This window comes from Molossus molossus, unplaced genomic scaffold, assembly GCF_014108415.1.
Source record: "Molossus molossus isolate mMolMol1 unplaced genomic scaffold, mMolMol1.p scaffold_m16_p_15, whole genome shotgun sequence".
NCBI classification, from domain to species: domain Eukaryota; kingdom Metazoa; phylum Chordata; class Mammalia; order Chiroptera; family Molossidae; genus Molossus; species Molossus molossus.
Window position 1 is genome coordinate 45,611,203 of NW_023425350.1, and position 27,041 is coordinate 45,638,243.

Genomic DNA, 27,041 nt, shown 5'->3' on the forward strand with positions numbered 1-27,041 from the left:
AATAAAGGAGGAATAAGGACCTCTTTTTAGGGCCCTTTGTCTACCAGACCCTAGAGAGTACATGAAATTCTTGATCAAAGTTTGAAACTGAGCATATTCCACACATGAACTTACAATGAAATGCACAATGACTGCATTGTGAGTTCCAACATAGGTATAAACAGAAAAGTTGTTCTTTATGTTGATAAATACTATACAGTAAGTACCATATGGGAGTAATTATTTGATATCTAATCTTGTCAGTCTTAATAAGGCATTGACATTTTTGTCTTTTAGTCTCCAATAACATAACTCAAAATGTTTCTCAGAAATAACACACTCAATAAAATATACTTCATGGATATGCAGAACCCATTTATAAACTATATTTCGAGCCTGACCTTCTCTCTCTGGAGTGAGCTTTTGTCTGAGAAGATGGTTTACAATGGCACTCATGCTGATGAAGCACTGGTGGCCCAGAGTGTCCCAGTTCATACTGCTCAAGATGTTTATTGCCTCATAGATCTCGTCATAGTGAACGTACTGGAAGATGATGTCTACCAGGTCCAGCTGTCCTCGTGTGAATATACCTGTCACAAAAAATATAAAACCAAGTAAATATTTTAAAAATAAAAAGTAGCCCTGGCCGGTTTGGCTCAGCGGTTGGAGCGTCGGCCTGCGGTCCAGAGAGACCCGGGTTCGGTTCCCGCTAAGGGCACGTACCTCGGTTGCAGTTTGTCCCCGGCCCTGGTTGGTCGTGTGGGTGGCAACCACTCGATGTGTCCCTTTCACGTCGATGTTTCTCTTCCACTCTCTCCCTCCCACTCTATCTGAACAAAAAATGGAAAAAATGTCCTCGGGTGAGGATAAAAAAAAAAAATAATAAAAATAAAAAGTAGAACAAAAACAGAGTTAAGTTTTTGATTAAGGAAAAAAAACAAAAACAGTAATCATTTCTTGCATAAGTCCTAGAAATGTGAAATTTGGGGGGCTAAGAATAATATGGCTTTGTGACTAAGTCTTAGTTTTATTTTTCCCCCTTGTTTTATTTTAAAAATTATATTCTTTATTTTCTCCCATCATTATTGATCCCCCCCCATACCCTCTTCCACCTTCACGCCCCCAATCACCACACTGTTGTCCATGTCCACGAGTTCTTTCTTTCTCTTTTTTTCTTTTTTTGCTCAATCCTACAAAGTCCCCTCATTTTAAAAATAAAAACACAGGCTCAGAGAAGTTATTTAAGCAGGATCCCACCCTACTCATGACAGACCAAAGACAAGAATTCTTGCCTTCTACGTTACAATTCGTAGAAGTTATTTCCAATGAGATGTTCCTACTGTGTGGGTTTTCTCTGTTGATTTTTCAAATCCTAAGACACTTTTTAAAAAAAAAAAATTAACTAATTTTTGTTACAGATGTTTCTCCTTTTCCCCCCCCCACTAATTCCCCCTGCCCCTCCCTCCCAACCCTGTCCCAAGCTTTGTTGTCCATGTCCATTGTTCATGCATACATGCATATTAAGTTCTGTGGTTTATCTCCCCCTCCAACACCCTCTTCTAGGGATTGTCAGTCTGTACCACACTTCCACGTCTCTAGGACTACCCCATTCCTCAGACTGTTATTTTCATTATATTCCAAAAATAAGAGAGATCATTTGATACCTGTCTTTCTCTGTTTGGTTTGTTTCGCTTAGGATAATACTCTCCAGGTCCTTCCATGTCGTCTGAAAGGATATGAGATCTTTCTTTCTTACAGTTGCATAGTACTCCATTGTGTACAGTATATGTACCACTGCTTTTTCATCCATTCGTCTACTGATGGACACTTGGGCTGTTCCCAGTTCTTAGCTATTGTAAATAGTGCTGATACGAACTTGGGGATACAAATATTCTTTTTCATTAGTGTTTCAGGCTTCTTAGGATATATTCCTAGAAGTGGGATCACTGGGTCAAATGGAAATTCAATTTTTAATTTTCGAGGAAACACCATATTGTTTTCCATAGTGGCTGCACCAGTCTGCATTCCCACCAGCAGTGTACTAGAGTCCCCTTTTCTCCACACCCTTGCCAACACTTGTTGTTTGATGATTTGTTGATGGTGGCCATTCTGACAGGTGTGAGGTGATACCTCATTATTGTTTTAATGTGCATCTCTCTGATGATTAGTGATGTTGAGCATTTCTTCATATGTCTCTTGGCCATTTGTATGTCCTGTTTGGAGAGGTGTCTATTTAAGTCCTCTGCCCATTTTTTAACTGGGTTCTTTGTCTTCCTTTTGTTGAGTTGTATAAGCACTCTCTATATATAGGAAATTAACCCCTTATCTGATACATCATTGGCAATTATACTATCCCATACAGTGGATTGCCTTTTCATTCTGATAGTTGTTTCTTTTGCTGAGCAGAAGCTTTTGAGTTTGATGTAGTCCCATGTGTTCATTTTCTCCTTTGTTTCTGTTGCCTTAGGTGATGTATCAGTGAAAATTCTGCTGCATATGATGTCTGAAATTTTGTTGCCTACAGTTTCTTCTAGGATTTTTATGGATTCATGAATCACATTTAAGTCTTTTATCCATTTTGAGTTTATTCTTGTGTATGGTATAAGTTGATGGACTAGTTTCATTTTTTTTGCATGTAGCTGTCCAATTTTTGCAACGCCATTTATTAAAGAGGCTGTCTTTATTCCACTGTATGCTCTTGCGACCTTTGTCAAATATTAATCGAGCATATTGCCTTTGGTCCATTTCTGGATTCTCTGTTCTGTTCCATTTACCTGTATGCCTGTTCTTGTGCCAGTACCAGGCTCTTTTGATTACAGTGGCTTTGTAGTATAACCTGAAATCTGGTAATGTGATCCCTCTAACTTTGTTCTTCTTTTTCAAGATTGCTGTGGCTATTTGGGGTCTTTTTTGGTTCCATGTGAACTTTTGAAGTATTTGTTCTAGTTCTGTGAAGTACGTCGTTGGTATTTTGATGGAGATTTCACTGAATCTATAGATTGCTATGGGTAGTATGGACATTTTAATGATGTTAATTCTTTCAATCTATGAACAAGGTATGTGCTTCCACTGTTTTATATCTTCCTCTATTTCTTTTTTCAATGACCTGTAGTTTTTTTTGGTTAAGTTTATTCCTAGGTATCTTAATTTTTTTGCTGCGATGACAAATGGGATTTTTTTTGTTTGTCTTTCTGTGAGTTCATAATTGGTGTATAAGAATGGCATCAATTTCATGACATTAATTTTGTATCCTGCTACTTTGCTAAATTCATTTATTAAGTCTAGTAAATTTCTGATGGAGTCTTTGGGGTTTTCTACATATAGTATCATGTCATCTGCGAATAATGACAGTTTCACTTCCTCCTTTCCAATTTGGATCCCTTTTATTTTTCCTTCCTGTGCCTAAGACTTCCAGTACTATGTTAAATAAGAGTGGTGAAAGTGGGCTTTCCTGTTCTTAAGGGAAATGCTTTCAGTTTTTGCCCACTGAGTATGATGTTGGCTGTAGGTCTTTCATATATGGCATTTATTATGTTGAGATATGATCCCTCTATTCCCAGATTGCTGAGCGTTTGTATGGGAAATGGGTGCTGGATTTTGTTGAATGCTTTTTCAGCATCTATTGATATGATCATATGATTTCATTTTGTTTATGTGGTGTATCACATTTATTGATTTGCAAATATTATACCAGCCTTGCATCCCTGGAATGAATCCCACTTGGTCATGGTGAATAATTTCTTTGATGTATTACTGGATTAGATTTGCTAGTATTTTGTTCAGATTTTGGCATATATGTTCTTCAGGGATATTGGCCTGTAGTTTTCTTTCTTTGTAGTGTCTTTTTCTGGTTTTGGAATTAGAATTACGCTGGCCTCATAAAACGAGTTTCGAAGTCTTCCTTCTTCTTGAATTTTTTGAAATAGTTTGAGGAGAATGGGTATTAGTTCTTTGAATGTTCAGTAAAATTCCCCCATGAAGCCGTCCGGGCCTGGGCATTTGTTTGCTGGGAGAGTCTAGATTACATCTTCAATTTCTTTTGTTGTTATTGGTCTGTTCAAGTTTTCTCTCTCTTCCTGGTTCAGTTTTGGGAAACTATGTTTCTAGAAATTTTTCCATTTCGCTTAGATTGTCTAATTTTTGCCGTATAATTGTTCATAATATTTGTTAACAATCCTTTGTATTTCTGTGGTGTCAATTATTATTTTTCCTCTTTCATTTCTAATTTTGTGTATTTGGGTTCTCTCTGTTTCTCGTTGAGTCTAGCTAAGGGGACATCAATCTTGTTTATCTTTTCAAAGAACCAGCTCTTTGTTTCATTGATCCTTTAGTGTTTGTTTTTTTTGTTTTTTTTTGTCTCCATGTCATTTTTTTCTGCTCTGATCTTTACTATTTTTTTCCTTCTACTTGCTCTGGGGTTTTCTTTTTGTTTGCTTTCTAGTTCTTTAAGTTGTAAGGTTAGATAGTCTATTAGAAATTTTTCTTGCTTCTTGAGGTGGGCCTGTAGTGCTATGAACTTCCCTCTCAGAACTGCTTTTGCTGCATCCCATAGATTTTGTGTGGTTGTGTGTTCATTTTCATTGGTATCCAGAAAGTTTTTAATTTCTTCCTTGATCTCCATGGTAACCCATTCATTGTTCAATAACATGCTATTTAGCCTCCATGTGTTCAAATGTCTTTGCATGTTCTTGTTGCAGTTGATTTTTAGTTTCATGCCATTGTGATCTGAGAAGATGCTTGATATGATTTCAATCTTCTTGAACTTGTAGAGACTTAGTTTGTGCCCTAACATGTGGTCTATCTTTGAGAATGTCCCATGTGCACTTGAGAAGAATGTGAATTCTGCAGTTTTGAGTTGTAATTCTCTGTAGATATCTATTAAATCTGTTTGATCTAGCGCTTCATTTAGATTGGGTGTTTCCTTGTTAATTTTTTGTCTAGATGATCTATCCAGTGATGTCAGCGGGGTGTTGAAGTCCCCGGCTATAATTGTTTTGCTGTTGATTTCTCCTTTAAAGTCCTCCAGAAGAATTTTAATATATGTTGGTGCTCCTATATTGGGTGCATATATGTTTCCCAAGGTTATATCTTCCTGTTAGATCCTTTCAATATTATGTTGTGGCCTTCTTTATCTCTAGTTATGGTCTTCATTTTGAAATCTACTTTATCAGATATGAGTATTGGTACCCCCGCTTTATTTTCCTTTCCGTTTGCTTGAAAGATTTTTTCCATCCCTTCACTTTCAACCTATGTGAGTCTTTTGTTGTGAGGTGGGTCTCTTTTAACAACATATATGAGTCATGCTTTCTTATTCAGTCAGCTACTCTGTGACTTTTTATCAGAGCATTCAAACCATTCACATTTAAGGTGATTATTGATATTTACTTATTGCCATTTTTGTTTAGTGTGGTTATATTTTTCTTCCTATTTCGTCTACTAATTACAGCTATCCTTCAGCATATTTTGCAGTGCTGGTTTGTTATTAATATATTCCCTTAACTTTTTTTTTTTTTTTCCTGGGAAGCTCTTTATTTGACCTTCTATTTTGAATTATAGCCTTGCTGGATAGTGTAGTCTTGGATTCAGATTCTTGTTTTTCATCACCTTGATTACTTCATGCCACTCCCTTCCGGCCTGTAGTGTTTCTGTTGAGAAGTCAGCTGAGAGCCTTATGGGGTTTCCTTTGTAGGTAACCTGTTGCTTATCTCTTGCTGCCTTTAAGATTCTCTATCTTTAATTTTTGGCATTTTAATTACTATGTTTCTTGGTGTGGGCCTGTTTGGGTTCTTCTTACTTGGGGCTCTCTGTGCTTCTTGAACTCGAATGCCTTCTTCCTTCACCAAGTTAGGGAAGTTTTCTGTCACTATTTCTTCAAATATATTCTCTAACCCTTGGCCATGTTCTTCCTCTTCGGGGACTCCTATGATGCAAATGTTATGTTCCCAGTTGTTCCACAGTTCTCTTCAGCTGTCATCCTGTTTTTGAATTGTTATTTCCTTTTGGTTTTCTGATTGGTTGATTTTTTTCTACCCTGTCTTCCAATTCACTGATCCGGTCCTGAGCTTCCTGTACTCTACTTGTTAGTCCTTCCAATGTGTTCTTAATTTCTGCTATGTGATTCTTCATTTCCACTTGGTTGGTTTTCAGCGTTTCTATATCTTTACTCATGGTGCTGATGTCCTTACTCATGCTGTTGAGCTTCCTCAAGATCATGGCTCTGAACTCTACCTCTGATAATTTGCTTAGCTGCATTTCATTGATCTCACATTCGACAGAGTTCTCTTGTTCTTTCATTTGGGATTTGTTTCTTTGCTTCACCATTTTGGCTATCTCAGTGGGTTTTGGAACCTGCCAAATTTTCCCTGTGGGTGTTGGTGTTCTGCTGTTTGTAGCTCCCTCTACTGGGTTTGGATGAGCCTGTGTGGGCCCACATTAAACACCACTGTCTTACTTTCCTGGGTAGATTTGCAAGCCCAGGAAAGGTTCAGTTATCCTCTAGCTTCTTCCTGGTAGCTAGTATTCTCAGTTACTCAGTGCCTTGAAATGTAGCCCTGGTGTTCTGCATAAGAGGATTTCCAGAGGGTGGGATAGATGCTGGTCATTAATGAGTCTCAATTTGAATTTCTTTGCCTCCCCTAGGAAAGTCTGAATCTCCGAGGGGTGGAGGGGCTGCTGCTTTTCCCCACAGCTCTGGGAAGGAGCACCCTGGCCACCATTCTTTGTGGCCACAACTCAGCAAAAACTCTGATTGCCCTCCAACTCCCGGGTGTCCCCACAGAGTTCCAGCCCAGTCTGCCCTCCCTCTGCCGTAGCCCCCAGTTGAGAGGCTGTCTATTTTAGCACTCTGTCCTGACTCTCTGCACTGTGGAGCAGCCTTGGTCTTTAATCTCCAAGGGCGCTGCTCACAGCTAAGACTGCTGCTGTCCATGGGCTCGCAGCCCACCACTCTCTCACACCTCTGTAGATCCTACCAGTGTCCCTGGTTATATGGTCCTCTCCTGCTGCTTTTCTGTTGCTTTTTTCCAAAGATGTGTCTTTATTTTAGTTGTAATTCCCGTTTAGTCCTGGGAGATCGTCTTTGTAGCTTCTATTCACTCAGCCTCCGTTTTCACATCCTCTAGGCCTATCTTGTGTGCAGCTGGGTAGCACATGCCTTTCTGATGCCCCCGCACCCTGCAGGTCCCGTGGTTAAATGGATCACACAGTGCCTTTGGATACCCGGCTCTATGCCTATGTTATGGGCTGCTGGGCCGCACAGGCCTCTTTGTTGCTTCAGCACCCCGCAGGTCCTGCTGATAACTGGATGGCACAGTCCCTGCTGGGTTGCACAGGCCTCTCTGGTGCTTCAGCACCCCACAGGCCCTGTGGATAACTAGATAGTGCAGCCCCTGCTGGGTCACAGAGGCCTCTCTGGTGCTGAAGCATCCTGTAGGTCCTGCAAGAACTGGATGGCACAGTCCCTAATGGGTCGCACATGCCTCTCTGATGCCCCTACACCCTACAGTTCCCGGGGGCTGGATCGCACCAGTCTCTCTGGGGTTCAGGCTTCCCACTGCACGTGTGAGCTGCTGGACCGAACAGGCCTCTGTGAAGCCCCAGGTCCCAACGCTGGGGCTGGGGAGTGCTGCTGCCCAGTGGGGTTCAACTCCTGCTCAGCTTTTGCTGTAGTTTTTGCAGATGGGTCTTAGCTGCTGGTCTGTGCTTCTGTTGCCTGGGATGGATGTCTGCTCCCCAGCCTCTGTTGCTGGGGGTATATCTCGACTCTGATCGGGCTGCTACTATGGGGGATGGTGCTCGGCTCTAGGTTGTCCATGGCTTCCGCAAACGGGCACCTTGGGAGCTCCACTACTGTGCAGTGGTCTGTGTTGACAAAGAGTGTCCACTGGTCCAATGGTGCCAGGTGTGCTGGTGGGCTCAGGTTGCTGGGCCCTAGCCGCTCCCACTGCCTCCTCCCAGGGAAGACCCGAGATCTTCCAGAATGGTGGGATCTCCCCGCGGCGCAGGGAGTAGTGCCCTGAAGGGCCGCTTCCTGAGGTAGCCGGCTGCTCCCGTCCACAGCACAGGAACTTTCTGCTCTGCAGCTCTGCACTGCTTGAGTTTGTTTGTCCACTTTCATGTCCACCCACACACTCTCACACACTCGCTTACTCTCTCACACACTCACCCTCCCTCCAGTACTACCCGTCACCCTCTACTGATTAAGTCTTAGTTTTAAATAATACCTGCCAACCCTATGTAGCTCATCCTTATCATTTCAGCACATATTACCTCATTTATACTCCATGTAATCAAACTGCTTAATCTAAAAGTGAATAAGCATGAGAAGAATATTGAGGTAGACCACAATAGCTAACACTATTTTCCCCATCAGTTGTTTAGGACTCTGTTATATACACTTAACGACAGGATGTTGATGTGAACACAGTTCTTATTGATCAGCTTCATTAGTTCTAAATTCATCTAGTCTTCAGCCCCATGTACTTGGGGGAGAGGGGAGTACAAATATGTAAATGAGAAATACAATGTGACTATATAAATGCTCTTGAGCCTGTTTTTATTAATTGTGTTCTCAATTGATAGTTTCTTTATAGCTATCACATACCAGTTTATTTTAAATTGGCATTTAGAGATTATTCTCTTCTACTGAATTAAGTAATGATCAGTATTGATCCTGCTATTGATACCCTCCACAACTAATATTTTCTATAAAATACTGTGGTAAAATATAAACATACTTACTTATCCTTTTATTTATTATTTATTTATTTATTTGTTTTTTTAATCCTCACCCGAGGACATTTTTCCATTTTTTGTTCAGGTAGAGTGGGAAGGAGAGAGAAACAGAGAGAGAGAAACATCGATGCGAAAGGAACACACCGAGTGGCTGCCACCCGCACGACCTACCAGGGCCGGGGACAAACTGCAACCGAGGTACGTGCCCTTAGCGGGAACCGAACCCGGGTCTCTCAGGACCGCAGGCTGATGCTCTAACCACTGAGCCAAACCGGCCAGGGCTACTTATCCTTTTAAATCAAAGAAAATCTACTTTTAATCTTAGAGGAACAAGAACACAAAACAAATCAGGGAGTATGCTGTTCTAGCTTCATTTTATCATCTTTTAAATATGGCTTGTCTCATTTAAACTAACACTTTCTGTGTAGTTAAATGACAATGAGTACTAGGGCTCTTGAGCTGCTTATTATTTTTAAAATTAAAAAAATATATCTGACAGTAAAATCTTTTATTCACCCAATGTTTACAAATTTGAGTGAGTCCACAAAAACTTCTCAGCACAAATAATCATAAAGCTAAATGAGAAAATGTATGTGAAATTATTTGTAAGCTGTAAAGTATATAAAATATCACTGTAATTCTTTTCATAAATATCATCATCATTTAACTGCAAAGGTTATAGGTTTCAGAATTTTTAAAAATATATTATTTCATGAGAAAAATGCCCAAATTCTTCATATTAACTTCAAGTCACATCAAAAAAAGAACTTGTGCTATATCTAACAGGTCTCAACTTGACAGGGAATCTGGGGAATTGCCCTGGCTATCCTAAGCAATAAAACTTTACTATTCTTTTTATGTTGGTAAAATCAATGAACGCTACTGTCCAAAGTCTTTGTGAGCCTGCAGTCAAACACTGGAAGTCCTCATAAATCAGAGTGGCTCCTTGGCAGTAGACATTAATGTGTAGGAACTTTGCAGGAAACTGAAAATATCTAAACTCTGTTGACTCTACATATACTTTATGCAATACTTCTAGCAAGAGAAAGAACTTATTTTTGAGAAGAAAAGCTAATACATAATATAATCATAATCAAATTGTGCAAAAGGTGATAAAGGAAAAATATCTTTAAAAGCAACCAAAAAAGGGACATACAATGTACAGAGAAACAAATATATGAATAATTGCAAACTTTGCTTCTAAAATTATGCAAGCCAGAAGACAACAGCAAGACATTATTTTAAAATACTGAAAGATGGAAATGAATTAGCCTAAAATTCTATATCTTTATAATAAAGAGTTAAGAATTCATGAACATAACAATCTTAAATGAACCTAATAACAGAGCTCTGAAATAATAAAGCAAAAACTGATAGAACTATAAAAAGAAAAAGTCAATTGTACAATTATATTTAGACATTTCAGCACTTCTCTGTCACTCTCTGAGAAAATATATAAGCAGAAAATCAGTACAAATAGAAAAATACTTAAAAAACACTACTGATGAATTTGACCTGACATTTATAAAACATTTCACACAAGAACAGTAGAGTATGCATTCTTTTTAAGTACAAAAAGAACATCTATCAGGATGTAGCATATTGTGGGTGATAAAACAAGCCTCAGTAAATCGAAATGTTTTGAAACCATAAAAAGTAGGTTTATTGGCCCTGGCCGGTTAGGCTCAGCGGTGAGCGTCAGCCTGCGGTCCAGAGAGACCTGGGTTCGGTTCCCACTAACGGTGCATACCTCGGTTGCAGTTTGTCCCCAGCCCTGGTTGGCCATGCAGGTGGCAGCTACTTGATGTGTCCCTTTCACATCGATGTTTCTCTCTCTCTCTCTCTTGCGCGCGCTTGCTTACTCTCACTCTCTCTTTTCCTGTCTCTCCATCCCACTCTATCTGAACAAAAAATGAAAAAAAATGTCCTCGGGTAAGGATAAAATACAAAAATTAGGTTCTTTGACCACACCAGAATTAAATTAGATATCAATACAAAAAGCTATCTGGAAAATCTCCAAATATTTAGAAGTTAATCAACAGTCTTGTAAACAACCTATGGGCCAAAGAAGAAATTGCAAAGTGAATTAGAAAATATTTTGAAATAAAAATTTTAAAATAACATCAAAATTTGTAAGATGTGGCTATAGCAGTACTTGGAGAAAAATTTCTACCTATTTCAATTAGAAAAGAAGAAAGGTCTAAAATCAACAATCCAAGCTTCTACATTAAGAATTCAGGAAAAACCCTGGCCTGTTTGGCTCAGTGGTTGAGTATCGGCCTGTGGACCAGAGAGGTCCGGGTTCGGTTCCTGCTAGGGGCATGTACCACCAAAAAAAAAAAAGAATTCAGGAAAAGAAGAGTAAATTAGACCTAAAGTAAACAGAAAGAAATAATAAAAAAGAGAAATAGAAAATAAACAAAGACTAGGGGAAAATCAACTTAAAAAAGGGTTCTTTGAACCACTGGTAGGTGCCACAGATTTTCTAGTCTAGCTAGGAGTAAATTCTATGAAATAACCTGGCCATATTGGAGAGAAAAAGTGTACTCAGTAGTCTGCCTTTTCTAAATATAAAAACTTACTTTATAGCCATTTTTAGACTGTAAAGCTAAACTGAATAAGCAATCAAATTTTGTCTTAAAGAAGTGAAATTTTAACAATATTTTTCAGTTTTGAAGTCTAAAACCATCCCAAGGCATAGGAGTCATACCCTCAAATGAAAATGAATTTTTGCAGGGACTGTTAATTGCCATTTGTACCTAGCACTGTGTGTATGTGTGTATATATACACCTACATATATGTGTGTATATACATACGTACTATATATATAATATAGCCTGTCACTATGTGACACAAGTTGCATATTGGGGGTTGCAGTTAGGGCTGATGAGCTGGGGGGAAATACTGTGGATAGTTAATGACTATTTGTTCTTTAATCAATGAACACTTAGCCTTTCTATGTGCATAATGGCACAAGAGCTTGATACTTAAGTGTTTGACAAACTGATATGCTTGCTATTCAGTTGCTGACTGGGGAAATAGCCCAGTATTTGTTATTAAGACTGTCAAGGGTGGCTAGGTTTAAATAAATCATCACTCTCCTTCATCCAATGGGGATTTAACAAAAACTTTCAAACAGCTGATTTGGGAGTTTAGATAGGTTTGTCTTTGGATATGTAAATAGTTGCTTGCTTAATGTGGTCAGAGTTCTCCTGAGTTGCTGTTCCTAAATTCTTAGGATACATTCTGGTAAATTACACTTTTTGAATTGTTACATGTATAATTATTGCATTTTGGATGTACCTAATTTGATCATTTAAAAATAATTTTCCATTTAAAGTATCTGCTTACAGTTTAGAAAAATGAGACAATGTAATTGTGTTCTTCTCTGAAATGTAAAAAATCCAACTGCAAATAAAATCTATGAAATCCCTCCCAAAAAAAGCTGGTTCTTTGAAACGATCAGTAAAATTGACCAACCTCTGCCTAAACCGAGAAAAAAAAGAGAAAACACAACTTATCAATTAATGATAATTACTATAGAACTACAGACATTAAGAATAGGAAGTGAATAATAAAACTCTATACAAATAAATATAACTTAAAGAAATGGGTTCCTTGAAAGACCTAAACTATCAAAAACTCTTTCAAGAAGGAATAGATAACCTGAATGACCCTTTATTATTTGGATATAGATCCACAGTTAAAAAACCTTTACACACACACACACACACCTGCATATCCAGATGCCTTCACTGGTGAATTCTCACAAACATTAAAAGAAGAAACAATATCAACTCTACACAACTTAAAGTATAAGAGAAGGGAACACTTCCCAACTCATTTCATGATGTTAGCATTACGATGATACCAAAAATGACAAAGACATTACAGGAAAGGGAAAAGAACAGACCAATATCTCCCATAAATAGATATAAAAATCCTTAACAAAATATTAGCAAATCTACAATACATTAAAAAGATAATCATCATAAACAAGAGAGATTTATCCCCAAAATGCAAGGTCTCTGAAATATCTGAAAACTAATCAATATAATTCACCATTGACAAAACATACAATAATTTCACTAGATGCAGAAAAAGCACTTGAAAAAAATCAACATCCACTCAAGATAATACATCTCAGCAGACAAATAATGGAAGTGAGCTTCTTTAACCTAATAACTTCACACTTTGAGTGAAAGATTAAATGCTTCCCAGCAAAGACCAGAAACAAAGCAAGAATGTCCTCTCTTGCCACTCCTATTTAATATTATAGTGGAGGTCCTAGCTAGTATAGTAAGACAATGAAACAAAATAAGAGGCATACAGTTTGGATAAGAAGATATAAAACTGTTTTTAATTGTAGTTATCATAGTTTTGTATGTAGAAAATCCAAAGGAATCAACAACAAAAATTGCTACTAGGAAATGAGTTTAACAGGGCTGTAGAATGCATGGTCATATTTAAACTTTTTATTTCTATATAAACCCAATGAAAATTAAAAGCTGTAATTAAAAACACTATTTATAATAACACCCAAAATCATGAACACAATATGTACAAGATCTTTATACTTAACATTATAAAACACTTCTGAAATTAAAGAAGACCTGAATAAATGGAGAGAAATAATTTGTTTATAGATCAAGAGATTCAATATTGTTAAAATGTTATTCTACCCCAATTTGATCTATAAACATAATCTCAATCAAGATCTATGAGGTTTTTTTTAGAAATTGACAAATCAGTTTTAAAATGTACATAGAAATCCAAAGATATGGAGTAGACAAAATAATTTTGAAAAAGAACAACAAAGTTGGAGGACTAACAATCTGATTTCAAGACTTAGTGTAAAAACACAGTAATTAAGATAGTGTGGAACTTACATATAGACATATAGATTAGTAGAAGAGAAAAGAGTCTATTCATAGACACACATATAGGTTCAAGGCAATTCAATGAAGAGAGGATAATCTTTCCAACAATTGGTGTTGGAACAATTGAATGTCATACTAAAAAAATAATTTCAACCCATGCCTCACACCATATGTAGAATATTAACTTGAAATAGACCATAAACCTAACTGTAAGAAATAAAACTTCTAGAAGAAAACAGGGTTAGACACAGATTTCTTAGATGGGACATAAAAAAACCACAAACCATAAAACACAGAAATTTGAGATTTGGATTTCATTAAATTTAAAAACTTCTACTACCGAAACGCACTATTAAGAAAATGGAAAAGTAAACTACGGTGAAGGAAAATATTCACAATACTAGAATCTTACAAAGGACTTGTACTCAAAATACATAAAATTCTTACAATTTAGTTCTGGCTGTTTTGGCCCAGTGGTTGGAGCACCGGCCCTCAGACTGAGGGGTTGCAGGTTTGATTCCCAGTCAAGGGCAAGTACCTAGGTTGCAGGTTTGATCCCTGGCTCCGGTTGGGGTCGTGCAGGAGGCAACCAATCTATGTGTCTCTCTTACAAAAATGTTTCTCTCTCTCTCTCCCACCCTCCCTTCCACTGTATCTAAAAGTCAATGAAAAAGTATCCTGGGGTAAGGATTAACAAACAACAACAAAAGAGTCTTACAATTCAGTAATAAATAAGCAATGCAATTAAATTTGGGCAAACAATTCAAAGATATCTTATCAGAGAAGATGTACGGCAAATAAGCACATAAAAAGATGCTCAACTCCAGTACTCATCAGGGAAATGCAAATGAACATCGCTACACATCCACTAGGAATACTACTCAGTAAAGGAAAATTTACAGATATACACACTAAATCGAAGATTGCCACAGCTTAATGCTGAGTGAAAGTAGAAAGACATAAAACAGAGACTTCCGGTCAAGATGGCAGCGTAGGTAAATGCGGTATCGCGTCCTCCCACAACCACATCAAAGTTACAACTAAACTACAGAACAACCATCATTCAAAACCGCCTGAAATCAAGCTGAATGGAAGGCTTACAACTACGGAATTAAAGCAGCTGCCACATCCAGACTGGTAGGAGGGGTGGAGGTGCGAGGGGCAGAGGGGCGGAGGCATGAGGGCCAGTGGTGAGATAGGCTGGTCCTACACCCAAGTGTGGCGGATAAAAATCGGGAGAATACCTCGGATGGGAAGGTCCTTCCTGAGGATTGAGGGGTCCCTGTCCCACACCAGGTGCCCTGCTCAGGGTTCCAGTGCCAGGAAGAGGAGTCCCCATAACTTCTGGATGGAAAAACCAGCAGGAACTGAGGCTCAGAGAAGCTGAAGTGGCTGGAGCCCCAGGCAGCTCCCTAAAGGGCCCGCACTTATCGGACTCTCTCCCTCTAAGCTTGGAGGGGAGGCAGCTCGAGGGGCGCCAGAGACATACAGGGAAGAACTGAGCTGTTTGGCACTGGAGCAAGGGCTGGAGAGGGGGATTTCTCTGGGACAAACGTGCTGTAAGAGGCCTTTGTTCCTTTGGTGAGCCCTTCCCTGGGGTGGCAGACAGTCGCCATATCTGGGACTCCAGCAACCTGGCTCACACTGGTAGCCACGCCCTGGTGACTCTCTGAGGCCCCGCCCCACCCCACCCAACTTTCAAGCCCACCCAAGCTGTTGCCACTTGCTTAACCATAGGATTGGTCTGTCTTGGATCCTGCTTCAGGTTTTTCCTAAATTCTTTCATACGAGCTGCATCTGGTCTCAGCGAGCCCCATACCTCTCATTAAGTAATACACTGAAACAAACACAGGGAGGCAGCCAAAACAAGGAGACAAAGAAACAGGTCCCAAATGAAAGAAAAGAACAAAACCCCAAGAAAAGAACTAAGCGAAATGGAGATAAGCAACCTAACAGATACTGAGTTCAAAATACTGCTTATAAGGATGCTCAATGAACTTGGTGAGAACCTCAGTGAACTTAGGGAGGGCCTCAAGAGCATAAAAAAGGACTAGTTAGAAATCATGGATACACAGTTAGAATTGAAGGAGGCATTAACTGAAATAAAGAATAATTTACACAGATTCAATAATAGAGTACGTAAATCCAAGGGGCAAACCATCGATTTGGAATATAAGGAAGCAAAATATGCTCAATCAGAACACCGAAAAGAAAAAAGAATCCAAAAAAATGAAGATAGTGTAAGGAGCCTCTGGGACAACTTCAAGCGTGCCAACATTCGCATCTTGGGGGTGCGAGAAGGAGAAGAGCGAGAACAAGAAATCGAAAACCTGTTTGAAACAATAATGACAGAAAACTTTCCTAACTTGGTGAAGGAAACAGACATACAAGTCCAGGAAGCACAGAGAGTCCCAAACAAGATGAACCCCAAGAGGCCCACACCAAGACACATCATCAATAAAATGCAAAAGGTTCAAGACAAAGAGAGAATCTTACAAGCAGCAAGAGAAAGGCAGCTAGTTACCTACAAGGGAATTCCCATTAGGCTGTCATCTGATTTCTCAAAAGAAACTTTGCAGGCCAGAAGGGAGTGGCAAGAAATATTCAGAGTGATGAAAAGCAAGAACCTACAACCAAGATTACTCTATCCTGCAAAGCTGCCATTTAGAATCGATGGACATATAAAAACTTTCCCAGACAAGAAAAAGTTAAAGGAGTTCATCACCACCAACTATTATTATATGAAATGATGAAGGGTCTTTTTGAAGAAAAAGATAAAATATATGAACAAACAAAATGGCAACGAATACGTATCTATCAACAATGGAATCTACAAACAAAATGAACAGGTAGAACAGAAACATTCTCATAGATACAGAGAACATTTTGTTGGTTGCCAGTTGGGAGGGGGGTTGGGGGAATGGGTGAAAAAGGTGAAGGGATTAAGAAATACAAATTCATTGCTAGACTGACAAACCTCAAAGGGAAAGGGGTTGGGGGAGTGGGAAGAAATAAACCAAAGAACTTACATGCATAACCAATGGACATAGACAATAGTGTGGGAAAAGGTGGGAGGGGGGTGGGAGTGGGAGAAGGGTTCAATGGGGGAAAAATGTGGAACATCTGTAATACATTTTACATCCAACAATAAAGATTTAAAAATAAATAAATAAATAAAAGACACAAAAGAGTACCTATTTTATGAGTTCATGTCTATGAAATTATAGAAAAAGCAAATCTAATCTGTAGTAACAGAAAGTGGATCAATGCCTTTAGCTTAAGGGGTGTGGGGATTGACTGCAAATGAGCCTGAGAGAATTTGAGAGGGGAGATGAAAACATTCTACATGTTGATTGTGGTGGTAACCATGATGATACATACATAGTCACAACTCACCAAACTGTGTATTTAAAATGTTTCATTTTATGTAAATTACACCTCAATCACTTGATTTAAAAATTCATCATCACTCTTGCCCTGGTCAGTTTGGCTCAGCGATTAGAGCATCAGCCTGCGGTCCAGAGAGACCCGGGTTCGGTTCCTGCTAAGGGCACGGACCTTGGTTGCACTTTGTCCCTGGCCCTGGTTGGGTGGTGCAGGAGGCAGCCTCTCGATGTGTCCCTTTCACGTCGATGTTTCTCTCTCTCTCTCTCTCTCTCTCTCTCCCCCTCCCTCCCTCCCTCCCTCCCTTCCTCCCTCCCTCCCACTGTATCTGAACAAAAAATGGAAAAATGTCCTTGGGTAAGGATAAAAAAAAAAAAAATTATTATCATCACTCTAGTTTTAAGAATACAGAATAATATCTGGAATAGCAGTTCATTTCAAATGATATGAGATTCAATTTTAAGATGACTAGGCATATAATAAAGCATCTGATACTTCTTTCCAGCAATTACCACCTGGGTAAAGTATGATGTTTAAATAATTCATTATAAAAATAACTCTTTTGAAAAAAAAAAAAATTTACACACACACACAGCCTGTGATTTTCAAAGTCTACAAAAGGAAAGAAGTTAGCTTTATTTTGTTGTTGTTGTTGCTGTTAATCCTCACCTGAGGATATTTTTCCATTGATTTTTTGATAAAGTGAGAGGGAAGGAGGGAGGGAGGGAAAAGACAGAAACATCAATGTGAGAAACACATCAATTGGGTTGCCTCCCACACAACCCTGACTGGGGCTAAGGATTGAACCTGCAACCCAGGTAGGTGCCCTTGACCAGAATCAAACCCGAGACCCTTTGGTCCTCGGGCCAATGCTCCAACCACTAAGCCAAACCAGTCAGGGTGATTATTTCTTGCTTAATGTTATCACTTGAACATTTAACCTTTCCCAACTTGGTAGGCTCCATGAGAACATTGTGGGGGCACTATGGGAAGAAGGGAGTATGAAAGCACATGTTGTTATTGGGGAGCTATACTAGTGCAGCCCAGCTGAGAAGATTAACCCTAAGAGGCAGATAAGGGCTTATCAGACACTGAAGGACTTGAGTCTGGAGAATCCATAACCAAATCTGCACTGTTAGATTAATTTGGGGCTGAGATGGGAAGATTGATAGGCAGAAAATTATGGACAGATGGCCAATGCTTGATCAAGGGAAAACAGAAAACAACTAGATTAAGGTAATGACAGTGAGGTTGAATAGAATGAGATGTTTTTGACAGCATTTATAAGGCAGAACTGATGAAATTCTGCATTAAGGGCAAGAGAGGCGTTAGCGTGAGAAAGGATTCAAAGATGGCTTCTGACTTGAGATTCCATCTGAATACCTGTACCATCTACCAAAATGGAGAATACAGGAGGAGAAGTAGATTTGGGGAGAAATATGACTTCATGTCTGTACATAATGAGTCTGAAACACTTATATATATCCAAGGGGAGGTGTGCATAAAGCCAGGTGACTGTGGATGTGGACGGAAGTATGGTCTGAAGTCAGAGATGGGATAGTGAAATTAAAAATAAACTCTCAATCTGTATAAAATGGGAAGAGAGCTAAACATGGAACCTTAGCCTCAACATTTTTTTTTTTTTAATCCTCAACCGAGAACATTTCTCCATTTTTTTGTTCAGGTAGAGTGAGAGGGAGAGAGCGAAAAAGAAAGAGAAACATCAATGTGAAAGGGACACAATGAGTGGCTGCCACCCACACAACCCAACCAGGGCCAGGGACAAACTGCAACCAAGGTACGTGCCCTTGGTGGGAACTAAACCCAGGTCTCTCTGGACTGCAGGCCGACACTCTAATCACTGAGCCAAACAGGCCAAGGCAGCCTCAACAGTTTCATGAGTTGACAGAAGGGCATAAAAAAAATGATGAAAAATTGCCTATGGGATTATTAAAGGCGAGTATGATAACAGTTCAATGATAGTGGAAGTAGCCATCAATTATCAAATGCTGAGAAGTCATCAAGTAAATAAAAGAAATATATCCATCAACTAGAAGTCACTGGTAACCTTTCGAAGAGCAGTTCCAGGAGAATACTGAAGACAGAAGCCAAATATGGTGCCTTGAGGAGTGAATAGGAAGGAAGAAAATGCAGAGAAAGTCAGTGTTCACTAATATTTCAGTGAGTTGACTATGAAAGGAAGGTGAACATTTATTTGATTAATAACAGAGGGAAACACATTTTAAGAAAGAGGTGGGTTTGTTTTATAGTATAGTTTGGACCTGTATATGCTGATGTAGCAAGACTTGGGGGGGAGGGTGGGGTCACAAAGGTGTCAAAGGGAATGCTGTGGGATCCAGAGTGGAAGTAGTGATGGATCTAGTCTTGGACAAGAGAAAGGGCTACTCTTCCATTGAATTGAGAAGGAAAGAAGTATGCAAATTTAGATAAGTGGTTGGTTGTTGGTTGGTTGTGTGTAAGGAAAAGATCAATTTAATGAAGAGCCAATTAAAAGGTGAAATTATCTGCTGAGGGGGCAGGGAGCTGCTCATGTGAATTTAGAGAGCAATGAAGGGTAGAAAAGGTACTGATAAGAATGGAAAAGCTTTAATATCTCAGTAGTATAATTAGGGACTCGTTTTAAAAAAATTAATCTTAGTCTCTGTATGTGGAGATATGGGATAGTGATTGTCAGGTAAAGAAATTCTGTTTACATATTGCTTTGTATAAAACAGTACACTTCTTGGCTTCTATGTGGGAGGATGACACGTCTAGCTCTGTCCTGAAATAGACATGCTCTTTGAATTCTTCTAATATCTGATGATGGCCTTTAAATCCCCAATGCATTTGACTGATGATTACAAGGATTTAGAATGGAAGCTCTAGCCTTGGAACAGTTTCCCCCCAACATCACACTAACTTACCTATTCTAAGTGTCAAACTCCAAAAATCTTAGCATGCTGGCACCAGCAACTGCCACGTTTACATATGACAGCATTCTATTTTAAACTATGATCTATCTCGGCTTCTTAAATTGTAAGCTACACCTTTCATGTCAAATTTTCCAAAGGCTTGCATAACAAGCATATGAAAAAAAACTCATAAATGCTCCCTAGTAGGGAAACTGCACATGTAAATACCTGTTTATATATGCAGTAACTTGAATTATACATGAAAATTCCACATGGATGCCCAGAATCAGCACTGTGTTAATTCAAGAAGTATATTAAAATTTTTGGATGTATTTAGTAGCAGATCCTAAGAAAAATCTGTCATTTAAACAGGGTTTTCTTACAAAAAAAAAGATTGTTACTTGGAATCTACTGTTTCAAGGAATCGTCTCTTCCTAGAAAAAAAAAGTAATCGGTAATAAACATTAATCTTATAACACATTTTTAAAATCCTGGGAAACTCCATATTTAGACCTTGTAACGAATCTGTAAGACGGCATTTTTTTTACTATTCTTTAAAATGTAAAAGTCATATTGAAAATAAAATTTAAATGATAAATGTCAGTTGCAGAAGTTATCACCTTTTCATTGAATGCTTGACTTCTATTGGATAATTCTCTTCCAAGAGACCTTCTTGGGAAAAAGAGGTGACAGCCAACTCATTGCCTAATTGATTTAGGAATAGTGCCCAGGGAGACAGTCCAATTAAGTTTACAAGCTGGCAATTAGCAGGAAGCCCTCTAAATCCCTATACTGAGAGCCTGTTTACTTTAGTAAGAAGGCAAAAGTGCTAGAGATAGGAAGAGAAAGCTGTGCTTTTTGCAAAGCTGTTGTGAGTAGGCCCACAAGGGAGGGCTAAAGAAGAGCTAGGTATATATGGGCAGACAGCCTTCTGTTTGACAGGTAACTGGGTAATTTATAGGGTGTGTATGTGCGTGCGTGCGTGCGTGTGTGTGTGTTTTAACAGACATGCAAAACATCTACCTTAATGAATGTTGTATATTAAGACACACAACCATTAAAAATACACTGGGGTAGCCCTGGCCAGTATGGCTCAGCGGTTAGAGCATTGGCCCGCGGTCTGGAGAGACCTGGGTTTGCTTCCCACTAAGGGCATGTACCTCGGTTGCAGTTTGTCCCCGGCCCTAGTTGGGCTGTGTGGGTGGCAGCCATTTGATGGGTTTCTTTCATGTCAATGTTTCTCTTTCTCTCTCTCTCTTCTCTCTCTCTCTCCCTCCCTCCCTCCTCTCTCTCTCCTTCTTTCTCCCTCTGCTCTATCTGAATAAAAAATGGAAAAATGTCCTCAGGTGAGGATAAAAAAAAAAAAAAATACACTGCGGTAAAGTAGAACTGGATTTCCTCATAATAAATGAGATTCCAAACATTTTTTTTCTTGGACAATATTAACATTATGAATAGATTTAGTTGCATTTTTATTATGTGAAAAAAAAAAAAAAAAAAACCATCACAGAAAACCACAGGTCATTGAAAAAAGAAATAGAGGAAGATATAAAAAAGTGGAAGCGTATACCTTGTTCATGGATTGGAAGAATTAAGATCATTAAAATGTCCATACTACCCAAAGCGATCTATAGATTCAATGCAATACCCATCAAAATACCAATGACATACTTCACAGAACTAGAACAAACACTCCAAAAGGTTATATGGAATCAAAAAAGACCCCAATGAGCTACAGTAGTCTTGAAAAAGAAGAACAAAGTTGGAGGGATCACATTATCAGATTTCAGGTTATACTACAAAGCCACTATAATCAAAACAACCTGGTACTGGCACAAAAACAGGCAGATAGATCAATGGAACAGAATAGAGAACCCAGAAATTGACCCAAGACAATATGCTCAATTAATATTTGACAAAGGTAGCAAGAGCATACAGTGGAGTCAAGAGAGTCTCCTCAATAAATAGTATTGGGAACATTGGACAGCTACTTGCAAAAAAATGAAGCTAGAACACCAACTTACACCATACACAAGAATAAACACAAAAAGGATAACAGACTTAAATGTAACTCGTGAATCTATAAAAATTCTAGAAGAAAATGTAGGCAACAAAATCTCAGACATCATACACAGCAGAATTTTCACTTATACATCACCTAAGGCAACAGAAACAAAGGAAAAAAGGAACACGTGGGACTACATAAAACTTAAAAGTTTCTGCACAGCAAAAGAAACAACCATCAAAACAGAAAGGAATCCCACTATAGGGGAGACCGTAATCACCAATAATGCATCAGATAAGGGGTTAATTTCCAAAATATATAGAGTGCTCATACAACTCAACAAAAGGAAGACGAACCCAATTAAAAAATGGGCAGAGGACTTAAATAGAAACCTAAAAAGGACATACAAATGGCCAAGAGACATATGAAGAAATGCTCAATATCACTAATCATCAGAGAGATGAAAATTAAAACAACTATGAGGTACCACCTCACACCTGTCAGAATGGCCGCCATCAACAAATCATCAAACAAATGTTGGTGAGGATGTGGAGAAAAGGGGACTCTAGTACACTGCTGGTGGGAATGCAGACTGGTGCAGCCACTATGCAAAACACTATGGTGTTACCTCAAAAAGTTAAAAATTGAACTGCCATTTGATCCAGTGATCCCACTTTTAGGAATATACCCTAAGAAACCTGAAACACCAATCAGAAAGAAGGTATGTACCCCTATGTTCATAGCAGCACTATTTACAATAGCTAAGATCTGGAAACAACCCAAGTGTCCATCAGTAGATGAGTGGATTAAACAGCTGTGGTACATGTACACAATGGAATACTATGCAGCTGTAAGAAAGAAAGATCTCTTATCCTTTGAGATGGCATGGAAGGACTGGATAGTATTATGCTAAGTGAAACAAGCCAAGCAGAGAAAGACAAATATCACATGATCTCACTTATTTGTGGAATATAATGAACTAAACAAACTGCTGAACAAAATTAACCCAGAGACATAGATAGAGGTGGGGTACAACTGACAAGCCTCAGAGGAGGGGGGGGTTGGGGGGGAAGAGATAAACCACAGAACTTACATGTATGTATGCATGACCAATAAACATAGACAACAAAGCTGGGAATGGGCGGGGGGGGAGGGGAGGAGGGTGTCAATGGGGGAAAAATGAGAAACATCTGTAACAAAAACAAATTAATAAGTAAAAAATAAATAAAACCCTAGCCTTCACATTATACCCATATCTTTCAGGTTAATCAAGTCATGTTCATTAGATTTATTTCATGTGTTCAATTTCAGAGGCAAATAGATCCATAGAAAACAAAGTAAACCGAGAGCTTTTTAATAAACATTACAGTGTCTTTAAAAACTTAGTTTTGGCCTGGCCGGTGTGGTTCAGTGGATTGAGCATTGTCCCATGGACTGAGAGGTCCCAGTTCAATTCCCAGTCAGGGCACACACCAGGGTTGTGGGCTCAGTCCCTGGGGGGCAGCATGCAGGAGGCAGCCAATCTATGTTTCTTGCTTACATTGATGTTTCTATCTCTCTTCCTCTCTCTCTCTCAAAAAAATCAATAAAAACATACAAAAAAACAAAACAAAACAAAAAATCAATAAAATCAATGGGGGAAAAATTTTGTACCACAGAACCTAATCCTGTGAGGAGTTTTAAAATGTATTTACTTTTCTAAGTTTTCAAATAGCAATAATGTGCATTAATTAAAATCTGTGTTTTCAAAACTACGTGAGGTTCTTAAAAGAATTTTAAATTATACAAAACTACCCAAAGTATATCATATATTCCAGGGCATAGCTGGTAATTCAAGACTACAAAAGGCAAATTTATCATAATAATAAAATTTTGTTTTAAAATTTCCTGGTTGAAAATGGGCTAGATGAATACGTAACTTTCATAATACTGATAAAGCCTCTTGAATTTTTTTAGCTAAAAGGGAAACAAAAAAGTTTTATCTTTACCAAATGTTAATTAAATATTTGCTTTCCTTTCTTTTAAAACACTTGCTTTACACAACTGCTATCTGGGAAGCAATAGATACTTACAATCTAAAATAATTTTAATAGAAAAAGTATTACAGTCCTACAAAGAATTTTTTAATGGACATATTAAATGCTTATAAAATATTCGCATATCATCCTGGCTGAGTAGCTCGGTTAGAGCGTTGTCCTGATATGCCAAGGTTGCAGTTCAGTCCTGGGTCAGGGCACATACAAGAATCAACCAATGAATGCATAAATAAGTGGAACAACAAATCCATGTTTCTGTCTCTCTAGTTCTCTCCCTTCCCCTCTCTCTCTAAAATCAATCAATCAATTTTTTTAAATGCTAAAAATATATTCACATACCTGTTTCTTAAGGACTTTCTTGGTAGGCAGTTTATTTTGGAAAGTATCAAATGTGAACGTTCAGGCTTTTTGTTCATCACAATGGATACTTAGTGCAATTTCCGAATTCTCTAATGATATTGAAGAATGTTCCTTGACATTTAGAAAATCATCCACAAAGAGTTCTTAAGCAAACTATATGAAATGTTTGAAAGCAAGCATATTTATAGGATAGCAAATAGAAAACCTACATTCCAAGAATAATTTGTCTTAATTATAATATAATCATCATAAACACTTTAATTTACTTACTCACCAACTTCCTTGACTTACCAAGTTTAAACAAAAGTACACCCAAAGGTCCTCTGTCAAACCTAAGGAAGAGGAGATCATAGATGTCCCCACTTTCAGGCTTCAGAGAAACAACTTGTGGAGCTACCCACTGCATTTGAACAAGACTGCTGGAAACATCAAAACGTTTACTGAACTGCAGAGTCTCCCTAGGTAAGCGGTCTTCTGCCAAGAGCTGGATGTTAATAGGGGATAGAGCCATATCAAAAATTTGCAGCTCTCCTTGGTTGCTGCCAACTAGCAGAATTGTGTCACTTGGGTGGCAGCTTATTAAAGAAGGCAAAAGTTCAGCCTGGGCTAAGAGAGTCACTCTACGGTGAGTTTCATAAAGAATTACTGAAGAATCCTCACAGCCCAGAATCAGTTTGTCTTCAGTAACACTCCTGCAGCAGCTAATGGCCTTGGATCTTAGTGGTATTCTGGTGACTGAGACACACTGGATTTTGTTCCGAATACACTCATAGATGCAGCTGTCAGCCATGGGCTCTTTGTCTGCACTGATGGAATGCTCCACTGTCAACATCTGGTAAGTCTGTTTGGTGCCAAAGCAAACATCCAGGGGATCCCATTCTGTGCGGACAGAACTCAGAACCTGTAAGAAATGTATCAAGTATGTTCACATAGAAGTTGGTTTTTCTTCAACTGTCACACATAGGCCTGTATATTAATCCAGCATCCTACTGAAGAACATCAATTATCACCTTAAACATTAGCAATATATAAGTAAGTGTGTGTATAATCACATAGAACACATATGTAAATATATATAACATATACATAGCACAGCTGCAGAAATTAAACTATAAGATTTTAACCTGATCATTTTGTTTTCGAAAGTCTATAAATAACCAAAGGACAAATATGTTCCACAGTATATAAAAACAAAGAAAGTAGGCTTTTAGTAAAATAATACTATTAGCAGAATATCTAAAATGATTAGAAGTTTGAAATTTGTTATTTTTTTTCCAGTTTTTTTTTCTTTTTTTATAGTCTTTTTTTTTTTAACTTTATTTTTGTTGTTGACACTAGAACTTGAAAGAATTAAGCTCTTCTCCTTCCCACCCACTATCCTTCCCACTCACTAGGCTTCCCAATTCCGAAATTACTGGTAAATTATTTATCAGAAATATATTTCTAATTAGTAGTGAAGAGTAGGCAAAGGAAAATACTTTAGAATTCTATTAACAGTCTCATAAGAAAATAATGTAATATATTAGTTTTAAAATGAAAAAGTTAAGAGTTGATAAGTTATATGAATTGTCAATACTTGTTAATTAAAATTTATAAAGCATCTTTGGTGTAGAAAGGAAAGGCTACACAAAATACTGAGGGAGAAGAACAAAAGCATAAAACAACAGGTCATTGAGTTTCTTCATATGTAATTGTGGGAGACCAGGAACCTAAAGAGTAGTATTAAAGTGGTTTTAAATATTTTTTGTCAAAAATCTTCAAAATCAGATGCAGAACTATTAAAAGGACACTTCTACACATATGAAATGTCATAGAACTATAAACACACGCACACACACACAGGTGCATATAAAATCGGATGAAACCCAATTAATGCCTGTATCTGAGTTAATAGTAACAAGGTCATTTTCCTGGATTTGACAATGTACTATGGTTATGTATATAGTATTTGCCACAAATACTATCATTGGGGCAAACTGGGGATAAAGTACAGGAAAAGAGTTCACTGTTAGAAATTTCAACAATTATTTTATCAGCTTCTTGAGAGTAAAATAATGTCAAAATTAAAAGTTTTTTTGGTTTGCAGGGCTGGAGCTGCTCAGGTGGTTTGAGCGTCTGCGTCCTGTGCATGGAACAGTTGCCGGTTTGATTCCCAGTCAGGGGGCATGCCTGGGTAGCAGCTTTGACCAATGGGTGGGGCAAGTACAGAAGGCAGCTAATCGCTGTTTCTCTCTCTCTCTCTCTCTCTCTCTCAGCATGTGAGGATTAAAAAAAAAATTTTAAGGTTTTTTGGTTGGTTTGTTTTAAAGCACATACATAGTATTGGCTCTTAGAAGCAAAGGGGTGGGGGATTAATGTGAATTTTTCTAAAAAATCCATCCTAAACATCATGACCAAATGAATCTTCATAAACTAAATGTTTTTGCTCCTACTTCCATTTCAAACCCTTCATTGGCTACCCACTGACTAATGAATTAAAGTTTTATTCCTCTTCCTGGAAAGTGAAAGCCTGTGGGACCCATATCTAAGCTCCTTCCCTCCCTCACACTCTCTTGCCTTGTTTTTCTTTTTGTCTAAGTAATATCTGAGTATGAGTTATATGTCAGGCAATGTTCTGGGTCCTAGGGATACAGCAGTTAAGTCCTCACCCTCAGAAAACATACACTCTAATGGCTGAAAACAAGGCAACAATTCTCAAGCAAACCTCTATAGGATGATAGGATCCCATATACACACATCCTAAGTACTGTG

At 38.3% G+C, this 27,041-nt stretch overlaps 1 protein-coding gene across 1 annotated transcript in view; it reads right to left on the bottom strand.

The window, feature by feature from the left end:
• LOC118630792 (WD repeat containing planar cell polarity effector) overlaps window positions 1-27,041 on the bottom strand; it is a 359,956-nt gene that overhangs the window by 188,900 nt on the left and 144,015 nt on the right. Inside the window, exons 10-11 of the mRNA XM_036262931.1 lie at window positions 24,582-25,191; window positions 381-569 (exon numbers count right to left, since the gene is read on the bottom strand). Of these exons, the coding sequence (XP_036118824.1) occupies window positions 381-569; window positions 24,582-25,191 (799 nt within the window). The remainder of the gene's footprint in view (window positions 1-380; window positions 570-24,581; window positions 25,192-27,041) is intronic.